This window comes from Ciona intestinalis, chromosome 11, assembly GCF_000224145.3.
Source record: "Ciona intestinalis chromosome 11, KH, whole genome shotgun sequence".
Lineage (NCBI taxonomy): Eukaryota > Metazoa > Chordata > Ascidiacea > Phlebobranchia > Cionidae > Ciona > Ciona intestinalis.
The window spans coordinates 3282085-3301067 of NC_020176.2; the positions used below are offsets into that span (position 1 = coordinate 3282085).

General features: G+C 35.5%; 3 protein-coding genes and 2 non-coding genes across 7 annotated transcripts in view; 1 reads left to right on the forward strand and 4 right to left on the reverse strand.

Moving 5' to 3' along the window:
- Positions 1-9677, reverse strand: part of LOC108949912 — a 12532-nt gene extending 2855 nt beyond the window's left edge. The window contains exons 1-11 of one of the 3 annotated variants that reach the window (XM_026836563.1): positions 9589-9663; positions 8704-8877; positions 4009-4139; positions 3607-3802; positions 3119-3240; positions 2666-2838; positions 2125-2370; positions 1826-1980; positions 1284-1469; positions 637-825; positions 121-294 (exon numbers count right to left, since the gene is read on the reverse strand). In XM_026836563.1, the coding sequence (XP_026692364.1) occupies positions 121-294; positions 637-825; positions 1284-1469; positions 1826-1980; positions 2125-2370; positions 2666-2838; positions 3119-3240; positions 3607-3802; positions 4009-4076 (1509 nt within the window). In that variant the 5' untranslated portion in view covers positions 4077-4139; positions 8704-8877; positions 9589-9663. Of the gene's footprint in view, positions 1-120; positions 295-636; positions 826-1283; positions 1470-1825; positions 1981-2124; positions 2371-2665; positions 2839-3118; positions 3241-3606; positions 3803-4008; positions 4140-8703; positions 8878-9588 lie in introns of all 3 variants that reach the window. The other 2 variants (XM_018814009.2, XM_026836564.1) reach the window with 2 other exon arrangements.
- On the forward strand, positions 9258-10829 carry LOC100176726. The gene is made up of 3 exons (XM_002129275.5): positions 9258-9376; positions 9623-9745; positions 10150-10829. Exons 1-3 carry the CDS (start codon positions 9308-9310, stop codon positions 10282-10284), a joined length of 327 nt encoding a protein of 108 aa, XP_002129311.1. The 5' UTR covers positions 9258-9307; the 3' UTR covers positions 10285-10829.
- A 385-nt stretch (positions 10830-11214) lies between these two features.
- Positions 11215-11287, reverse strand: trnak-cuu. Its single transcript has one exon. It is a non-coding gene; the product is annotated as a tRNA-Lys (tRNA).
- Positions 11288-11293: 6 nt separating this feature from the next.
- trnal-cag lies at positions 11294-11376 on the reverse strand. Its single transcript has one exon. It is a non-coding gene; the product is annotated as a tRNA-Leu (tRNA).
- A 104-nt stretch (positions 11377-11480) lies between these two features.
- On the reverse strand, positions 11481-17439 carry LOC100183714 (G-protein coupled receptor family C group 5 member B-like). The gene is made up of 7 exons (XM_002129361.4): positions 17106-17439; positions 16064-16276; positions 15474-15699; positions 14317-14463; positions 13893-14085; positions 12288-12411; positions 11481-12045 (listed from the first exon to the last, which is right to left on the reverse strand). Exons 1-7 carry the CDS (start codon positions 17273-17275, stop codon positions 11967-11969), a joined length of 1152 nt encoding a protein of 383 aa, XP_002129397.1. The 5' UTR covers positions 17276-17439; the 3' UTR covers positions 11481-11966.
- Positions 17440-18983: the final 1544 nt, after the last annotated feature.

Here is an 18983-nt window from a genome sequence, read left to right on the forward strand (position 1 = left end):
TGTTAATGTTTAAAACACAATCAAGATATTTGGATATGTTTGCTAAAGTTGTCCCATCTTTCCCCACCCTAATGTAAATATTTTTATGTATATTATTCTTTTAAAGTAATCAATAATTACCGGTAAAACAGGTTCGTCTGTAGTTACTGACGTCACATCCAAGTCGAAGTCTTTTTTCCCAGTATTTTTTACGGTAATGAAGACGGCCATTCTGTCCTTTAATTTTCCGCACCCAATCCCAGGGCTACCACTTCCTCTTAGAAGCTGAGCGTTCAGGTAGACAGTGACTGTTCCCTGGTTTATAAGAATTGTTAAAAAACAATTAAAACAAGTTGACTAGCATAGTTTTCAACACTAAGCTAGCTTGTATAAAAAAGCACACTCACTATAGCAAAAAATTATTTTTGTAGCCCAATGCAAGTTCATACATAGATGCTATAAAATACATAAAAAATAATTAAATTTATAAATATTTAAAAAGCATACTCGCTGGCATACATTTATACGATAAAAAGGCAGAAATGTTACTATAAAATTTATTAATTAATATTTAATATTAATATTTAAAAAGAAAAATTCACAAGCATGCATTAATAGTATTAAACTACATATTTGTTTTTGTAGTTCTAAATATACCTCAGTTATTGGGAACCCAACATCGTGTAATGCAGCGTTTGGGGTCGCCACTTTGCCGCAAACGTAAACCATTCCCTGAGCTCCAGGTGGAGTTCGGAAAATCATTTTAATTGATCCTCTTGATGGAAAACTGAACTTGGAAAAATGCCGCTGTCCCGATTGCACAGGCACAGAAACACCACCGTTATTCTGTGTGAGTAAAATACATGTTTTAGAAGTATGTTATATTTCAAATGTATACGAATGAATGTAATGAATGAATGTAATTTACTTTATCTTCGCGTGGCCGGAACACGACCGTCGTTATGACACGGGTTTAACACCTCGTGCCATCTTTTCAGTTACCATGTATGTTACTTTGTAGGTGATTATTTTTTTTGATTTTTTTCACTTTTTTATGCATGGCTTATAATTTGGACAATCCATTAGTGACCACTGGGTTGGAACAATTGCCGTTAATTGTCTTGACCAAGGACACATACGCGCACAACTGTAGCAGCGTCGAGCCTTGAACCCATTACCTCTGGGTTACAGGCAGCTAGGCGCGCTAACCACTACGCCACGGCGCCGGAGAAAGTAACTTGCATTATCCTCGCGTGGCCGGAAAGAGGTAATCTTTATAACACAGCTGTTTCATGCACACATACCGGTATAATTGCAGTTGCAAAACAGCCTTCCGCTAAAAGTCGCTCTCTCAAGACGCCCAAAACGTCAAAGCCACTTAGCCCGAATGCATATCTGCTGCTTGGTTCACTCGCTATATCCCTGATTTCAGCCATATCTATTCCACCGCCAATACCAACACCAAAGACGGTTATACCGTGAGATTTAACCTGTAAGAACATTAATATCAATTCTGCATCTAATTAAATACTAGGCCTAGGATGTCACTACAACAAAGACAATTCTTAAGGATATAAAGAACGTTGTTTTTTAATAAAAATAAGAAAAGGGACGATTAGGAAATATAGCATATTTCATGTGTATATACTATACTGGCCTTTTAGAACTTAGTAACAGCAGCCGTCTCATATAACTAAATGTACTATATGTTGCTACGAAATATGTACAAACAAAAATCAAGCCCTAAACAACCAATTGTTTAATAAAATATATATATTTCGCCTAAATGGCATCGTCAGTCTCTTTTTCAAATAGAATCAATATTCTACCAGTTTGTTATACTTACAGCGGCAGCTGGCAAAGTCACGTTGTCCATACTTTTCCCATCGGTCAAAACAACAAGAAACCTTGGCACGCCCTCCGAGGCAGGTCTTGCCCCATTTGGTGCCAAAAATCCATTTTTCAGGAGGTCATTCAATGCCAAACCGGTCATGGTGCCGCCTTACAACAGAAAAAAAGTGGGCAGTCTTACTCTGTGGTTTGTGAGTTAAAAAACACACTTATTTACTTCCAGTCTTAAACCGTGTAACCACCGGATCGGAGGCAGGCGCGCGAATCATTTTCTATGATTCAAATTAAACCTACCTCTCGGGTATTTGGCACGAAGGATCTGTTTCTCAATTGCCTGGAAGGACATTTGTTGATTGAAACGGCTGTGTATTTCAGATCTTGATGCATAGACTGAAAATCCAACACGGGTGTCGTGAGGTCCGATCTTGAATGCTTTAACCAAGTTGACGAGAAAATGCAAGCTCGTGTTAAAGTCGCGGCTGCCGACACTTCCACTACCGTCAAGGACAAACCAGATGTCAAGTTTATGATGTCCACAAGCTGTGGAAATGAATGAATGAATGAATGAATGAATGAATGAATGAATGAATGAATGTTACTAGTTTATCCTCGCGTGGCGGAAAATGATAGTCGTTATAACAAGAATGTTCTGTTTGAATTATATGTTACTTATTTGTCCTCTCGTAATGGCGGGTAAACGAACGTCTTCATAACACGAGTGTTCTGTTTCACACACAACGTGCCCGCTTACGTGTTAGTTACCACTTGTGTAACTTAGTGTGTAATTAATAAAATTCATGTTATGAGATTAGGTTTTTATTACAATATCCATTACATGTGCTATTCGTAGTTTTCGAAGCAAACTCTATAAACTTGGAAGCGTTGCCACCGGGATGGTACACCGTACTCCACCATCTAGCTTGTTGGGAAATCGTTAAAGGGATGCCAGAAGATCCCAAATGCTGTTGGATAAAGATACGAGCGGCGAAAGCGGAACGAATTGGAGAACTGTGTGACATATTTGTGTGTGTGAGTAATTTTGAACCAGGATTCATTTTTTGAGGCACTAATAGTTAGGCTGTGGCAAGATGGTACATGATTCGCATTTTGTGGTAAAAATAAATTTACAGAATTATATGTCTGTATTCACACCACTCAAAATGAGCGTTATTAATTGTTACAAACCAAGATTAGAAAACGTTGGATATTGCACTAACGGTAACTATCTTACCCCACAGTATTAAAAATGTGCGCGGTTATATACAGACCCTGAAACTTTTTATATTACCTGAAGTCTGAGTTTGAAAAATCAGTATTCGGTTGACCCAAAACACAGTTAGCTCTGGTTATAAGCTGTTGTACCTCTGAACTGAGTTTTCCACGTAAAGTTGACTTTATATGAGGAGATATCTAAAACAACGTGAAATTTAGAAAAAAGTGGGGAAAGATGGGACACATTTTTATTCTAATTTGTCGTCCCATTTGGTAGTAAACAAAGAAAACTCAAAGTATTATAAAACCGTATCTTTGAAACTTCAATAGACCCCTGTTAATTGTTTAAAAAACGATCAGGATATTTGGATACTATGTGCTAAAGGTGTCCCATCTTCCCCCACCCTACTATACCTCTTTTTGGTACTCGATATTTGCATAATAATAACATAACATACCATTTGATTTATTTGTGCGAGTATACAGTATTGAACGTAAGATTAAATAAAATAACAAACGGAAAGGAATTATCAGCAAAACAGAAAAATATACAAATGTTAATACCTGCCAAATGCCACCCGACGAAAGATTGTTTTTTTCCCCCAAATTTGATTCCACCCACGCGATTCTGGACATCAGATTAAAATCGTTTTCGAATCCGCGAACCAAATCTAGTTTCTGCATGGCGGCGCTGACAACTACCTTACCCTTGGAGCCTGGGATCAAAGTCAGATCGACCGGGGAACTGGTGTCAACTTTTCTGTAAGGAAAAAAAAACGGTTTTACGAAGTTTAAAAAAAAATTAAACAGAACGTAACGTGACATGCCGTGGCATACCAGATAATTCGTAATCGTGTACGAGTGTATGAAGCAGAACAAAACGAATTAAAAACTACTATATATGTCAAATGTATGTTGTATAAGAAGGCGGATGCGTCATTTTAGTTTGGCTAAACATTTACTTACACAAACTTTTGTCCATTGGAACTTAGCGCTGTCGCAAGAAAAGAGAGAATCAAAACCAACAATTTCATAGCGAACCTGAAGCTCTCAATTTATACCAATATTCGTTTGACTCTGCCGCGGTATAAAATTTCCTATTGCAAAAAAGTATAGTACTGTGGGGTAAGATGGGTTTGCCGTTAGCGCATAGTATCTCATATTTCCTAATTGTGTTTTTAACAATTAATACGGTTTTTTTTATAATTCTGCAAAACTTTTGGTTTACTACCAAATGAGACGATAAAATAGAATACGGACCATTTTACCTCAGCCTATACCATTACCGTATAACGCGCAATCAAAGTGGCATAAATACACGCATGGAACTTATAAAAACGTATTTTTCTGACTGTTTACAAAGTGATAGAAAGACCCTATACTGCTAAGGTGGAAAACTATATGTGCATAAACTTTCGCGACTAGTTTCATCGAAACCAGTTGCGACTTTTATACTGAAAAACCAGCTCTTTCGTGGTGTGATATTTTTTTCTCATTCTAATTACTTTTATATTGTTATGCCATGGTCTCTATGTACTGACATATAATATACCGCCTTTTTCGTTTGTTGTAATAACCGCTTATTAGGACAGATAATGTCATGGGAATCTTTCGCGCTTTTGCGAAATAAAGGCGTATAGGATTGCGGGTCTGTCGCACAATACATTTCTACGTATACGGTGATCGCATTGGTTTAAAATGGCAGCTTAGAGGCAATTGCCAACAGTCCAAAAAATATAACACATTTATACTTTAATTTCTTAAAAGATAAAATACATTTTATTTTCGTTTCTAAAAGCTAAAATGTATTATTTGAAACCTAAGAAGTTGCAGTACCGTTTACCTACTAAAGTATTGTGTATATATACCCTGTATGTAAACAATAAATTGAAAGTTGAAACCTTTTATTAAATAACAACAGATTGTACTTCGGCACTTTTGTTATATTTTATCAAAAGCGTTAATGTTTTCCCAAGGTTGGGCATTTAAATCAGTGTTTAATTTGAAACCGGGTATTACACCAGTTCATATAATATTTGAACAATTATTTGTTATGGGAACAGGTTTGTCGCAAACATAGTATTAAACCTATTGAGTACATACGTGTCTTTGGACAAAACACTTAACATTCATTGCTTTAACCCAGTGCTGGTCACTAATAGGGTGTTTTAATTGCTAGCCGTACAAAATAAAACAGTTACCCGCAGTTACATATATGGTAACTCGCGTATCCATGCGGTTTCCCTTTATTTTTTGCCGCGGTATAAGAAGTACAATTGATCACAACGATATTCATATTATATTACGTATATGTGGATTAGGGTGGAATTTTTAGCAACATACAGCCTCTATTTACGCCTTGCAGATTACCAGATACTGCGTAATGATTGCGCACCGACGCGTGACGTATACCTTGACGTATGCTCTGACGCACATTGTCAATAATTTGGACCGAAAAGCTTTTTTGTACAGATTTTGAATTGCCTGACGTACTTCTATAATATGTGTTTTCGGGTTCGCCTTTCGTAATAACCACATTTATGTGTAAGGTACTATTCGGGTAGATTAAATAAATTGCCATTCGTTCTTTCCTAACTGTTGTTTTTTCCTATCAATTTTATGTTGGGTATTTCATTATGAGATAAATACAGATATAGGGCACGAAATATACATCAGAATCTGCCTACACAAACTTAAATATGTGTATGTTCTCACGCAAACTTAGATTTGATTTTTATCGCGAAATGTTTCGGCGTAAATCCATTTTCATAAATCACGTTTTCCATGCAAATGGATCAACGATTTGTTAACAGCATTAAAACAATAATATGCTGGTTATAGTATTTGCATAAATGCCAAACATAAAAAATAAACAATTACTTAGGGCAGTTTTGCTCTAGATTGAATACCTAATACGTACAGCAGGGTGGGTAAGATGGGTTTCAATTTTTTATTGTCCTTTTTGTAGTAAACAAAAATACATAACTATATAACCGTAGCCTCATAATTGCGTTCTTAATTGTTGAAAATACGATTAGAAAATATGGGTTGTAGGTACAAGGTACTAACAACTTCTTATCGTAGCCCACATTATATAATCTTTATAAAAACACGTCCGAATAAAAACTGAGAAAACAAGTTAATTCGGAGTTATAATATTTTCATTTTGTGCTGTAATTACTTTGATCTTCGATCTATAATTAGCGAAATTTCCCTACACGCCCACAATATATTGATAAAGGAAATGAACCTATAACACTGAATCCATCTTACGAAGGAATATTACGGTACACGAACTTTCAATAGGTAACTTTAAAGCGTGTGGAAAATATGATTAGTTTCTGACGTCAACCGCAGACGCCAGCCCTATACCACATCAAGCATATATCTACGTGGTAGCATTGTTGCTTTTGCGACCAGAACAACACGTTTGGATATAGCAAAAACCCGAAATTTTCGGCAGCCATTATTGTGACTTGTATAAAAGAGACTTTTACTCCAGGCTTGGTTATGTTCACAATTTTACTTTTTTTAATAATTAAACTAAGTTTAAAGAATAAGAAAGTAGAATATGTTACTCCTTCTGTCACTTTTTTGTGATTCCATCTTTTCAATTATACAATATAAGATGGGACACCTTTAGCACATAATTTTCAAATATCCTGATCGTGTTTTAAACAAATACATCGGTCTATCGGAGTCGTAAGCATATGGTTTTATAATTTTTAAAATGTTCTTTGTTTAATATTAAATAGGACAAAAAAATAGTACGAAAAGATGTCCCATTTTACCCCAACCTACTATATTTGTATGGCCAATTAAGCGTACATGAGTTTTTTAAACTACAGACTACGCGACGCCAAATACCGATATAACACTACCTGTCAACACGTAGCATTGTAGGTGGTCCAGATGAAGTGATGTCATTTATTATAAAACTATATTTCTAAACCGCGTATTTGAATATTTATTGGATTTCAATTCGATGAATTGAACATACATTAACTTTTATACGCGTGTGTGTAATTGGTAGCTCGCCATAAATTCACTATTATAGATATACCGATATAAATATGCAGTAACTTGTTTACCATCAATTGAAATCTGTAAAAACAATCGTTTATATTTTGAGATTTGGCCAGAATCTAAATTTTATACGCATTGTTAATGTGTGCTTTTGCGTAATCAATTGTTAAAATGTGTGGATTTAATTTTGTGTTTGAGTTTTGAGGTATAGGAGAAGATATATGACACATTTTAAATATACTTTCTCATCTTATTTGGTAGTAAACAAAGAACATTCAAAAAAGTATATAACCGTATTCCTACGAGTTCTACTGACCGTTGTTATAGTTGTTTAAGACACGATAAGAATATTTCAATTTTTTGTGCTAAGATGTCCCATTTCACTCCACAGAACTATATCGTCAGTGAGTGTTACTCTCAAGCGTATATAAGAAATTAGGAATTCTCGCAGCACGGTTCACTTGCAAAGTCACAACAATATGACCAACAAATACGTACAACTCTATGTACACCCTTTTAAACAGTATTTTGCTTGTTGCAAAGAAAATATGTTTTTGCATATTACCTTTAACCCTTTTAGTTAAACTTTTACTTAATGCGGAAAAGTGATCGACAAATATAGGTGCGTGGGTTTAAAAAATGCGGGGATTTTGGAAACATTTCGGGGACCATTTCGCTTGCATGCTGGTTGTCGTCAGCGGAAAAAATACTGTTTTTTTCTGAAAAATGCATGTATGTCAGGTCAGGCTCGTCATAGAATTAAAAGCAAGGTAAGGGGATATCGCGTGCAGTGAAGGTGGAACGGTAGTTCATTTCAGAAAGAAAACAACTCGACATACCTTTGATTAGCACCCCCGTGACTGAGCAAACCCATAACTGTAAACAAGCCCACATTGTCAGTAATATTTAAATAAGGGAGGTTACGACCACTCTTTCTAATACATCTCCGTAATTTGGCAAACTGTGCTAAAAGTATAAATACATTTTTTATGACAATGAGCGTAAATTTCTTTTTGTTGAAATAAAATATTAAATAAATATGACCATTTTATTATTTGTTCAATTAATATAAATTTCCCAAAAACAAAAAGCGCCACTTATTTTGTGTAATTACTTATTTTATATTTTGTTATGGTAGAATAATATTGTACATATTTAATTCGATATTTATTTCACTTTTTAATTTGGTAATCAATTTATCTTTTAATTGAAACTTTATAAAATACTTCCTAAATCAAAGTTGAATTAGCAGTTTATTTTCGTTTTTCTACGTAGTAATTTTCATAATATTATACACGACACCGTTTTTGGTATTTTAAATAATTTTAATAACCCAAAATATCTCGTTATTAATTCACCTAAAGTACCGTTAGTGTTAGTCTGTGTAGTTCAAAACGAGAAAAAGTTTAACATTTTAACATGTAGATCTACAGCGCCACCGTGTGTTTGAAAGAATGTATAAATTTTACCTATCCTAGCATTGCGGGGATACGACAGTTGTTGGAACACGGGTGTTCTGTTTTGCACACCTCGTGTTTTCTTCCGTTACCATATATCGTGCAGCTATGTTCGTAAAGTTGAATGCATTTCGACTGTATGGCGTATATTAGTGTAGCGGTGATAAAAACAGCTCACCTGCAGATTTCAAAAAAGTTCTGTAACTTTTCTTGGTATTGTGGTTGGTATGTATGATACAGCGTTTTACGGTTTGATCGGTTGGTCTTAATAATTGTGTATTTAGTTTAATCCGTTTCAATCGCAAGTTCTAACGTTGATAATGTATAAGCTCCATTCTTTTTGAAACTTGTACTATAACATTTTAAAATTACAAATACATATTTTTTAAAACGTTTACTCATGATTGTATAAATACATTCACGAAATTCTATTGATGAATATTTCTCTACATATTTTCCTATTCTAGGATCAAAACTATCGATCTAAAATTATTTACGGAAACACTGCAATAATTTCTGGCAGAATGATGCATTTGTTTTGGTCATGTGACTGTGATGTTTTGCTTTACAATGGGCGTACTGGAATATTTTAAAAACCATTTATATATTTCATTGCACACATTTTTTTAGAGCATACTTAACACTGTAACAACCTAAATGTTTTAAACACGAAAAGTTATTTTAAAGGCACTATACAATAAAAGTACAAACAGTTTAGTATCTTATATTTTACAGCCTTAGATTTGATTATTAAACCAAGGTGTTATATATACATTGACAACATGGCAGGCTTGCTTAAATCAATAACTGATGATAAAGCATTGGAAAATAACATGGAGTTATTGCAGCAGGTATAAGCAGCTTATTGTATTGCCTAAAAGTAGCACCTTAAACCACTTAGCACTAGCAGCGAGCACACTGTAAAGTTTGCATACTTTAATTTTAAATGACTTTGGTAAAGTATTGTAACTTCTTTACCTACGCAACAACAGTCGTAACAGCCATATGTGTACTGTTTTCACCTTGGGTCTGCTTAGGATTTGGTATAACACTAACAACTTACCTACAGCAGCATACATTTTTTTCCTTCTTATTAGATTGCACTGAGAGCGTCACTCCAGGATGAAGGCCATTCAATTTATCGCATGATCGCAACTGCACGGATTGGAAACGAATTGTATCAACGAGTTACTGGTAAACGTAAGATTATGGAATACAAAGTAAGTCTGTTAAATGAATAAGTGTAACTTATTTATCTTGTGCAGTTGGGTAACAACAGTTATCATAACATAGATGTTCTGTTTCTTTCACTGAGTGCCCGCTAATAAGTTACCTCCGACAGTCGTATATAATTCTATTATTTTAGAAGGACATTTACAATTTATGTATGGCTAAGAAAGACAACCCATAAGTCCATAAGGAACCACTGGGTTGGAACAATTGTTTTTAAGTTTCTTGCCAAATGACATTGACCCACAATGGTACCAGCGATCCTAAATAAAAACCATTATAAAAAACACAATTTAATTTATTTACCTACTAATTTATATTAGAGAATCTAATGTTATGATACAATAATAGGTCAAAATTAATAGAAGTTTTACCTAACTACACTTTGTTACAGAAACAATGTATAGCTAACATCACAGCGTTTATACAAAACAACCCAAAAGCTTCAAACAACGTTCTAAAACAAGAAGTTGAGAATCAGATAGCCATATTTGCTGTTAATGTTTCTACCATTTCAGTTTTAGGTTGAAATATATGGTTTTGTAATTCTTAATGATGGAAATTAACCTTTTACCGAAATATGCATTACAACTATTGAATAAAGGGCTTTGTGTATATTGTTATTGCATGGTGAACTTGAAATACATATAGTAACATTAAGATATAGATATTCAGTTTTTATAACTTTGGTATAGGGCATACTATCGATATGTTATATAAATTTACTTTTAATTTAACAAACATTTAACAGATTGCATTTATACATGTTTTATAGCCTTCTCTATTTTACATTTATACTAATAAACATTTATACAAATATTATATGCTATATTATACATCATACATATTAATAAAACTGCACTATGTTATGAAAAAAAAATCTGGATTTTATCATCCATTTTACACATGTCAGCGAAAAATCATGTAATAAAGATTTGTTTATAACATATGTTGCTCTTTACATCAAGACCCCCCCCCCCCATTATTAGATACTATGTTTTACTTTTAACACTGCTTGTTGTTGTGAAATACATTATTTAACATTGGCACTGTTTTTGGGGTATATACATTCTACAGTGGAAGCGTCGTAAACTGTCGTTAGCAGCCAGGCGAGTATAAACAAGTTTAATACATTTACAACCAAATGCAGTGTATTCAAAAACACAGCTACAGTTATAATAAGATTTTTTACAAAATATGATTCTTAATGATACTTGTAGAGACCGTGTTTTGCATAATACAATCTAACCAAAGATTGGTTTTAATCTCTTTGATCTAACCAAATACAGTACAAACAAAACGTTTGAAAATAGTATAAAAGAACTTACCGTTAAACTTTTAAGTGTACTGTCCGGCTGCTGTAACTTTACGTTTCAGTAGACGAATACGGGAAGAAGTTTGCGTATTTCAGCTTATGCTAAAAAGAAAGCTTTGACAAATAAACTACAGACAAAAGCCTCGCCCAACGTGGGGCTCGAACCCACGACCGTTGGATTAAGAGTCCAACGCTCTACCGACTGAGCTAGCCGGGCAAGTAGTGACAGGAGCGGGATTCGAACCCGCGCCTCCAGGGGAGACTGCGACCTGAACGCAGCGCCTTAGACCACTCGGCCATCCTGCCTACGACGCCTCGCTGCTGAAATCGCTATCTAATCAAGAGCGCATACGTTTCTCTAGGGCATTTGTCTTCGGGTTGAAAATAATGGTTTACCGAATTTCGACTAATGTATTTTGTCACATGTTATTTATTGCAAAATTACATAAAATACAATAGCATCTTGGCAAGCAAAGTAATATATGTATAATACAATAATACAAGTTTTAATGGAAAATCATTAAAAATTAAGCGCATTCACGCTAGCGTCATTATGCTTGTGTAGTTATTGTTTACCACTGTAATACAATTAACCCAAAACAACCTGTGCTGAAATCTTTTATAAAATGCAAAGTAAAGAAAGAAAATAACTGAAAATAAAGTTTATACCATCGTGATACCAATTTCTCAATTTCAACAACGAAAACAGAAATGGCATTTTCCTATAGGAATACATACCAATACACGATTGTTAATTTGGCAAAACTGCATTGAAAGGTTGTAATATGGGTTGAATCACGCCTTTTTCATGTAAACTCTAAAAACGCGTGATTCTGCGCCTTGTATTAAAGTCGGAGGCGTATGGTTGGTCAATCATAAACCACACGCTCGCCTTATCAGTAGCGACCGCGTACAACATCTTCTTCGTTTAAAACTAATGAAGGATTAGTTCTACCCCCCGTTGGTGGACGGACTCTGTAAACAGCTTTGGGTAACGCGTGTTCAAAATATTGGTAAACCAAAATAAATGTGGTAGGGTGGGAAAATGGGACACCTTTAGCACATAATATGCAAATATCTTGCATCGCTTTAATTGTTCAAAACGCAAACAGGAAATATCTCATCTCACCCCACACTACCCTTTCGCAGCCAAGTCAATATAAACCCAGTCTGCAGGTACCGGACCATTCGTATAGTTTACCAAAGAATTAACACACCTGTCGACTCTGTAATTCATTCCGTTTCGCTTGGTTGGGACAGGTTTTGTATCGGACAGTGGGCTCATTACCACTACGTTCTGTTCCTGAGTTCGGAAACTCCTAGGCCGTTCAAAATCATCAACTAAAAGTAAAGACAGAAAAGTTGAATGTATAATGTTACTTATTTATCATCGCGTGGCGTAGTTATCGTAGTCACAGGTGTTCTGTTTTATATTCTACGTGCCTGCAAGTTACTACGTATGTAAATGTGTGGGTGATTAATTTTTCGCCTATTTTTAGTGTATGGGTGGCACTTTAGACAACCCATAGGGGACCACTGGGTTGAAGCAATTGCCACTAAGTGTCTTGCCCAAGGCTACATATGTCCGAAATGTTACCAGCGTCGAGCCTCGAACCCGCCAAAATTATAGACTTACAACAGATCTAAAACAAAACTCTCAAGACATAACCGTGCCCACTTAAGTTACAAGCGCACAGCAGTATTAAGTCAACTGTGACGTAACATGACAGCCGCGGTGTGCCAAGCGAAGCGTAGTATCAACCCTGACTTTTGAGCATGTGCATTGGAGTGTAAAAAACTACGAGGTATTATTATTGCTTTTAAATCTTTAACTTTGATTTAGAATATGATATCCTTTTTAATAATTCGGGCATATTGAGAGAAAATGTATTGAAAACATTGTGTTATAAAAACACTAGGCAATTTTGCTTTTTGATACAAATCAAAGAGGACACCGTTTTTATAATTTGCTCTCGCGCAGTATGTCGCCAAGCAGCAATTCAAATTCTATTGTGACGTAATACAGCAGTAAACCCTTGATTTTTCGAAAGAAAAGATTCTGGCCGAGAGAAAATCGAAAAGCCTTTATTATAAAGCACTTTAGAAGCGCAGTCAGGCACGAATTGTAGTGTAACAACATGTGGTATAACGAAACCCAAAATCAGTCTATTTTATCACAATATTGTTCTGCTTGCGTATACAAATACTATATGCGTGGTTTTAAACGAATGTCCAATACGCGTTGGTGTACATAGAAATGTTTGTTGGTCGTAAATATCTATGAAGATAGGCTATAAAACGAAAAGCCTGTTTTAATGTTTATTCCTAAACGTCAGGAAAACAATGTTTACATGGGTCTATTTGTACAGCCTAACTTAGTTAATCGTATATACTCTGGTGGGGTAAGTTGGTTTATGTTTTTATTGCTCTTATCGCCCCATTTAGTAGTAAACAAAGAATATTTACAGGATTGTATAGCAATACTTTAAAAAAGCGTAATTCATTGCTAAAGCTACGTTTAGGAAATATGGATATTATGTTCCAACGATATCCGTCTTACCCCACAATACCATATACGTCATCGCTTTATTCTCCTTTGGTACGTCACAGGAAGGTTACTTTTTAACCAAATTAGGACAAATTTGAAGGGAATATATTTTAATGTATGGTAATCCTGTATTCCTGATCGTGTTTTGATCAATCAACAAAGTATTTTTAACAATGAGGTTATTTGATATTTTAAATATTCTTTGTTTACTACCAAATGGGACGAAAATTAAGAGTGAAACATGTCCCATCTTACCCCAACTTTGTTAACTTACTTCCTCCGAATGACCCACTCATATGATCAGTAGTTGGCAGTGTAGAATGTGAAGTAGCTTTTTCATACGAACCCCGGTTATGACTGTGCAGGTCACTCATATGAAAATCGTGATTACGATCACTGTATATTCTTCTCATGGTGTGAACGATTGGTGAAAAAATAACGATCAAAACGAAAAGACCGCTTACCACCTAAACAAAATAATTACTTACCAAGCTTTAAATGGTGCAAATATTACATTAAAAATTATTCGTTTTGGGCCTCTCGAGTTGTTTATGGTACAGCAATTCAGGAATTACGACGATACATATACAAGACGATTATTTAGTATTTTTGCATTGAGAAACATTATAGTAAATATACGCGTTTTTATACGTTTTTTGTTTGTTTTTTTTAGTAAAATCGTATTTTCCATGCTTTACCATAAACATTGCAGTAGTAGGGTCTGACCAGTCCGTTGCGTGTCCAAGTTTTTCGTTGCCGTAACATAACATGGCCGCCCAGGCAGCGGAAAGAAGAATGAGCACGATTGACGTCACTAAACAGCTTATGACGAAACCGGATAACCTCTGGAAAGAAATTAGTAATCACGGCTAATAGAGCTATTATGAATTAGTTCATTCAATGCGGCTTTAACACAATAGAGCATTTGTAATGGAAATAATAAATTGACTTTTAAACACCACAGCATTGTATACAGTCGAGTTTAAAACGTAAGTATCAACAGTTTAACGTGGTTCACCAACTATCGTGCTCGAAGTCCAACTAATGGTGTAGTCAAAATATATATATGACATAAAGAACGTAACTGATTTATCTTCGCGCGGCGGGATACGACAGTCTTTTTATCACGGGAGTTTTGGGGCCAGAATTTTCCTACTATAAGGGTAGGAAAAGTGTATAGAAAGTTTATTGTGTTTCCGTCTAAATTTAAAGTCATCACTTTAAAAATGGTAGGATATGACAGTAGTCAATAAACAACATGTTTTTATTTATACGGTCAGTTCATCTATATTCTCTGTTGGGTACATGCAGTATAGCGGGAATTCGTCAATAAATAATTAATGTTCGAATTTCTTGGTAATTTAATGCAAGTCCCACGAAGCCAGCTATTCCACTACAGCAGCAGAAATTAAATTTAATCGACCAACGATATAAAAAAACTGCAGCGCCCTAGCATAATTTATAACTTTATTTTTTAAAGTTTTTGCATAAGGTGCTTTGGTTACTCAAACATGTATGTGTGGACACACAAAAAATAAATTCGTTTTTTTTCCTGGGCTATATCACATGTTTGAGCAACCAAAGTAAATGAGGGTGAGGGTGGAGTAAAACGAGACCTGTTTTAATTCTTTTTTCACGTTCCATTTGTAGCAAGCGAAGAATATTACAGAACTATACAATCGTCACCCTCACGCCTCTCAAATAGCGTTGTTCATTGTTCAAAACACGGCCAAGAAAAATGGTATTTAGGCCCCGACAGTATACATCTTACTCCACAGTTTCATACTGCATATTTTTTCTATCGTGTGCTATATTTGTATAGTAAAATAGAGTATATATGAACTTAGTAAAATACCTTCCTAGTTGATACGTCGTGGTCCCTTTTACAACACGCCACCAGCGTGCTAAGAAAGAACAGAATCAAAATAAACCCGTTGTACGAAGCAGAGTACACCAAATCTCTGTCTTGTACCTCGCATCTACCGTTTGCGAGTACAGGCTGTTTCAAAATGTTCCATTCGGCTAAAATGATCGCCTCGACAAGCATTAGACATGCAGCTGAAACGGCCAAAAGCCCACACCTGTGTTTTAGAAAGTACTTTCATTTAAATGAACGTTTTAATGAAATATGAGGTAACTACTAAAGTAACTACGCACAGATCACGTTTACCTATGCCGGGGAGAAATTACAGTTTACTAATCATCTATATGTGACGTCACAAATGCCCTTGTGAATATGAATAACGAGAATGGTATTAGTCGGCCCTATAGCTTTGTCTTTACAAGTATACGATCGATCTGACAAGTTCCAGACGTTTTTCTATTTCGAGCTAGTGCGCGGATAAGAACGCATGTTAAACTAAAATCTCGGAAACCCCAAGACGGTGGTAAAACAAAGTCCAACCAAATTCATTGTATTTTCCTAATGTTATTATTTGTTCTTACCTTAGCTCGTCTAGATACGACATTCTCCATGTTCGTGTAATACCCACAAACAGTGGGGCTACCACCACTACACCAGCCATACCAAACCCAATACGTCTTAGGTAACAAACAATAACTGAAGGCTTCACTACAAAAGCTATGGAAAAAGCAAAAAGTAGAAACACCCCCAACAGAACGAAGTACAGCAGCGTAGAGTAGCGATGACGTTGGTGCCTGTGACGTAATAATATACAATTAGGTTTACAAGATTTGTTAATAGAATTTATCATTTGAACGTATGCAGCAGCATAAAATAATAATGGTTTATATGTGTTTTTATCTACAGTATGTTGGTGTGGGATGGTCCAAATTTTTGTTCCCTTTTTCGTAGCAAACAATAAATTTTACAGAATCATATAACGTTGTTTTCACGACTCTAAAAGAGTATTGGAATTTGATAACGCCATGAATAGGAAATATGGGATATTATGTGCTAATCCATCTTGCCCCACAGTGCTATATATATATGTTCGAAGAAGTTCTGAATGACCGAGCATACAAGTATGTACTCGGGAAAACACTAATTAATATGTTACTAGCTAAATCAATTGTACAAGTAACTGCTCGAGCGCAATTAATCGGTTAGATCCGCTTAATTTCTTCGCGAGATTACCGCACGAGTGGGTCAAAATAAAGGCAGCTAATTTGCTCGACTTCGAGCCTCTATCGAACAGACATAATTGGTTTTTGCTACAAGAAAAATAGTTTCAGGCATTTTAACCGATGGCTGTTTTTCGAGCGCTCGCAAAGCTAAACAAGTTTATTTTTTCGTTTTAAATCTTCAAACGTCTTTCAAGAGAAGTAATAAGCGTTATGGTAATAAGCAAACTCCGGCCTACATCCCAGGTCCCCTGGCGTGCCGTGCCATAGGACCTAACGTAATGGTGATAAGGCTTGTGGAACAAAACACACGATACTCCTCTAAACACATGCATATACATTATGCCTGGTAGCAGCAGTAACAAAATATATGATGTACACACATAAGCAAAACTTGTCATACCTGACGTAGCGTTTCAGATTAACAGAAAACACAACTGTAAAAACGAACGTAAGAACTAGGCCCAAAGCAGCAAGACCAGTTACAATTATTCCCCATAAAGCGTCCAAGTCACATAAGTTTGTAAAATCTTCTTTAATATTTCCGCAGCCTCTAACAGTAGTATTGTCCATTTCGCTGCTGTATATTTACGCAGCTACTTAAAATTCTACTCTCGGCAATAAAAGACTGAACTTTTCTTGGGACTATAAAACTGTCGGCGCCACTCGAAACAATTTACTGAATCTCAGAGCACTGAAGACAACAAAAGCGTGAAGCGAACTGACGTCTCCGTTACGGCGATGCCGAAATGACGTCATGTAATCGAAAGAAAAAAAGCTCGGCCAGTGTTTCCATTTTTTTAGAAAAAATATTTATCTCCGGTAATCATAAAAATGTGAATATATCGCGAGTGTTATCTGATTGTAAATTTGTTTTTATTAAATATTGGGAAACACTGTAGTTCGCCTTAGGCAAGTGGAATTCGTTGTAAGAACACCTATCATAGTCGCGGAACTGTTTATAAACACACACATAGCGGAACAACTGTCGAGAAATTTCTTTTGTAACTACAATTAATGGTACGACAACTTTTACATGTAATACACTATCTTAAACTTCATATACACGAAAAAATATCAAAGAAACAATTTTCTATATTACAATAGTAAATTTTACGTTTATAGGTGTGTGTTCTTGGTCCCTTTTGCCGATAATGCAAATGTGTTACTGTGGCTATGTAGTAGCATGAAAAGTGGTTAAATGAAATAAGTGTAACATAACACGCGAACGAATGTTGTACCGCAAGTGTATACGCCATATCGCGTATGAAATCATACACGGTTAAATATTTAAACGTACGTGTGCTGAGGTCCTTTGCCACAAGAAGAGTAAAACCTGTTTTGAACAACATTTCAATAGAATTATACGCCAGAAAAATATATTGCTTTTGGTCGCTTTAGTCAATGCATTTAAATGTCAAATGCATAATTGTTTGGGTCAAGATAAGATACCCTCAGCATATATTATCTTCCTCACTTTGTGTTGTACAATTACCAATTTTAAAGGAGAGGGGTTATACAGTTGTTTTAGTTAAGTATTTTTTGTTTGCTACTAAACGGAGAAAAGCAAGAAAAACTGAAAACATGAACCACCTTACCTTAACCTACCATGACAGCAAAACAGCAAGATTTACGATTGACATATTTTTACAACTCCGTTGCACCGCCATACGACAGCGAATGCCACGCGCGTGTTACCACTACCGTGTGATAAGGAATCTATATGGAGAAGCGCACGCTCTATCATTATCAGGAACACTGGTACGTGAACGGTTCTAGGTGTTAGTTAGAGTGCAAAGAATGACAATATTATCAGGGTTAAGTGCTCAAATAAAATGAAAAAAATATGTTTTCCTAAAAAAAGACAGTAATAATTGGCGATTTTTTTAGTTTGATACAAATACATGATAAAAATTGGTAGATATTTTTGAGCGCTTAATACTATTGATGTTATATAGTTGGGTGGGGTAATATGGGACATGTTTTATTCTCTTTTCTCGTCTTATTTGGTTGTAAATAAAGAACATTTGAAGAGTTGAATACCCATAGCCGCGCGATTCTAAAAGAGCGTTATTACCTGTTCAAATCACGGCCAGGAAATCTGTAATTTTAGTGCTAACGGTAGCCCATTAACCCATGGCCTACTCAATACACGGCCTAGGAATACACCGAAACTGCTCAGAAAATAGGAGGCCTATTGACGCGAATAATGCCCATTATAATACATTGTTACGTCACGGTTTTATGAATGGATTTTGCTGTCTGGCTGTAGTTTTTGCAT

Coding starts and splice junctions, on each gene's coding strand:
- LOC100176726 (XM_002129275.5), top strand. CDS start 9,308: ATGGCAGGCTTGCTTAAATCAATAACTGATGATAAAGCATTGGAAAAT. Junction 9,377..9,622: donor ACATGGAGTTATTGCAGCAG/GTATAAGCAGCT, acceptor CCTTCTTATTAG/ATTGCACTGAGAGCGTCACT. Junction 9,746..10,149: donor GTAAGATTATGGAATACAAA/GTAAGTCTGTTA, acceptor ACTTTGTTACAG/AAACAATGTATAGCTAACAT.
- LOC100183714 (XM_002129361.4), bottom strand. CDS start 17,275: ATGGACAATACTACTGTTAGAGGCTGCGGAAATATTAAAGAAGATTTT. Junction 16,277..17,105: donor AATCTGAAACGCTACGTCAG/GTATGACAAGTT, acceptor ATTACGTCACAG/GCACCAACGTCATCGCTACT. Junction 12,412..13,892: donor GAGTGGGTCATTCGGAGGAA/GTAAGTTAACAA, acceptor CTTTACTTTTAG/TTGATGATTTTGAACGGCCT.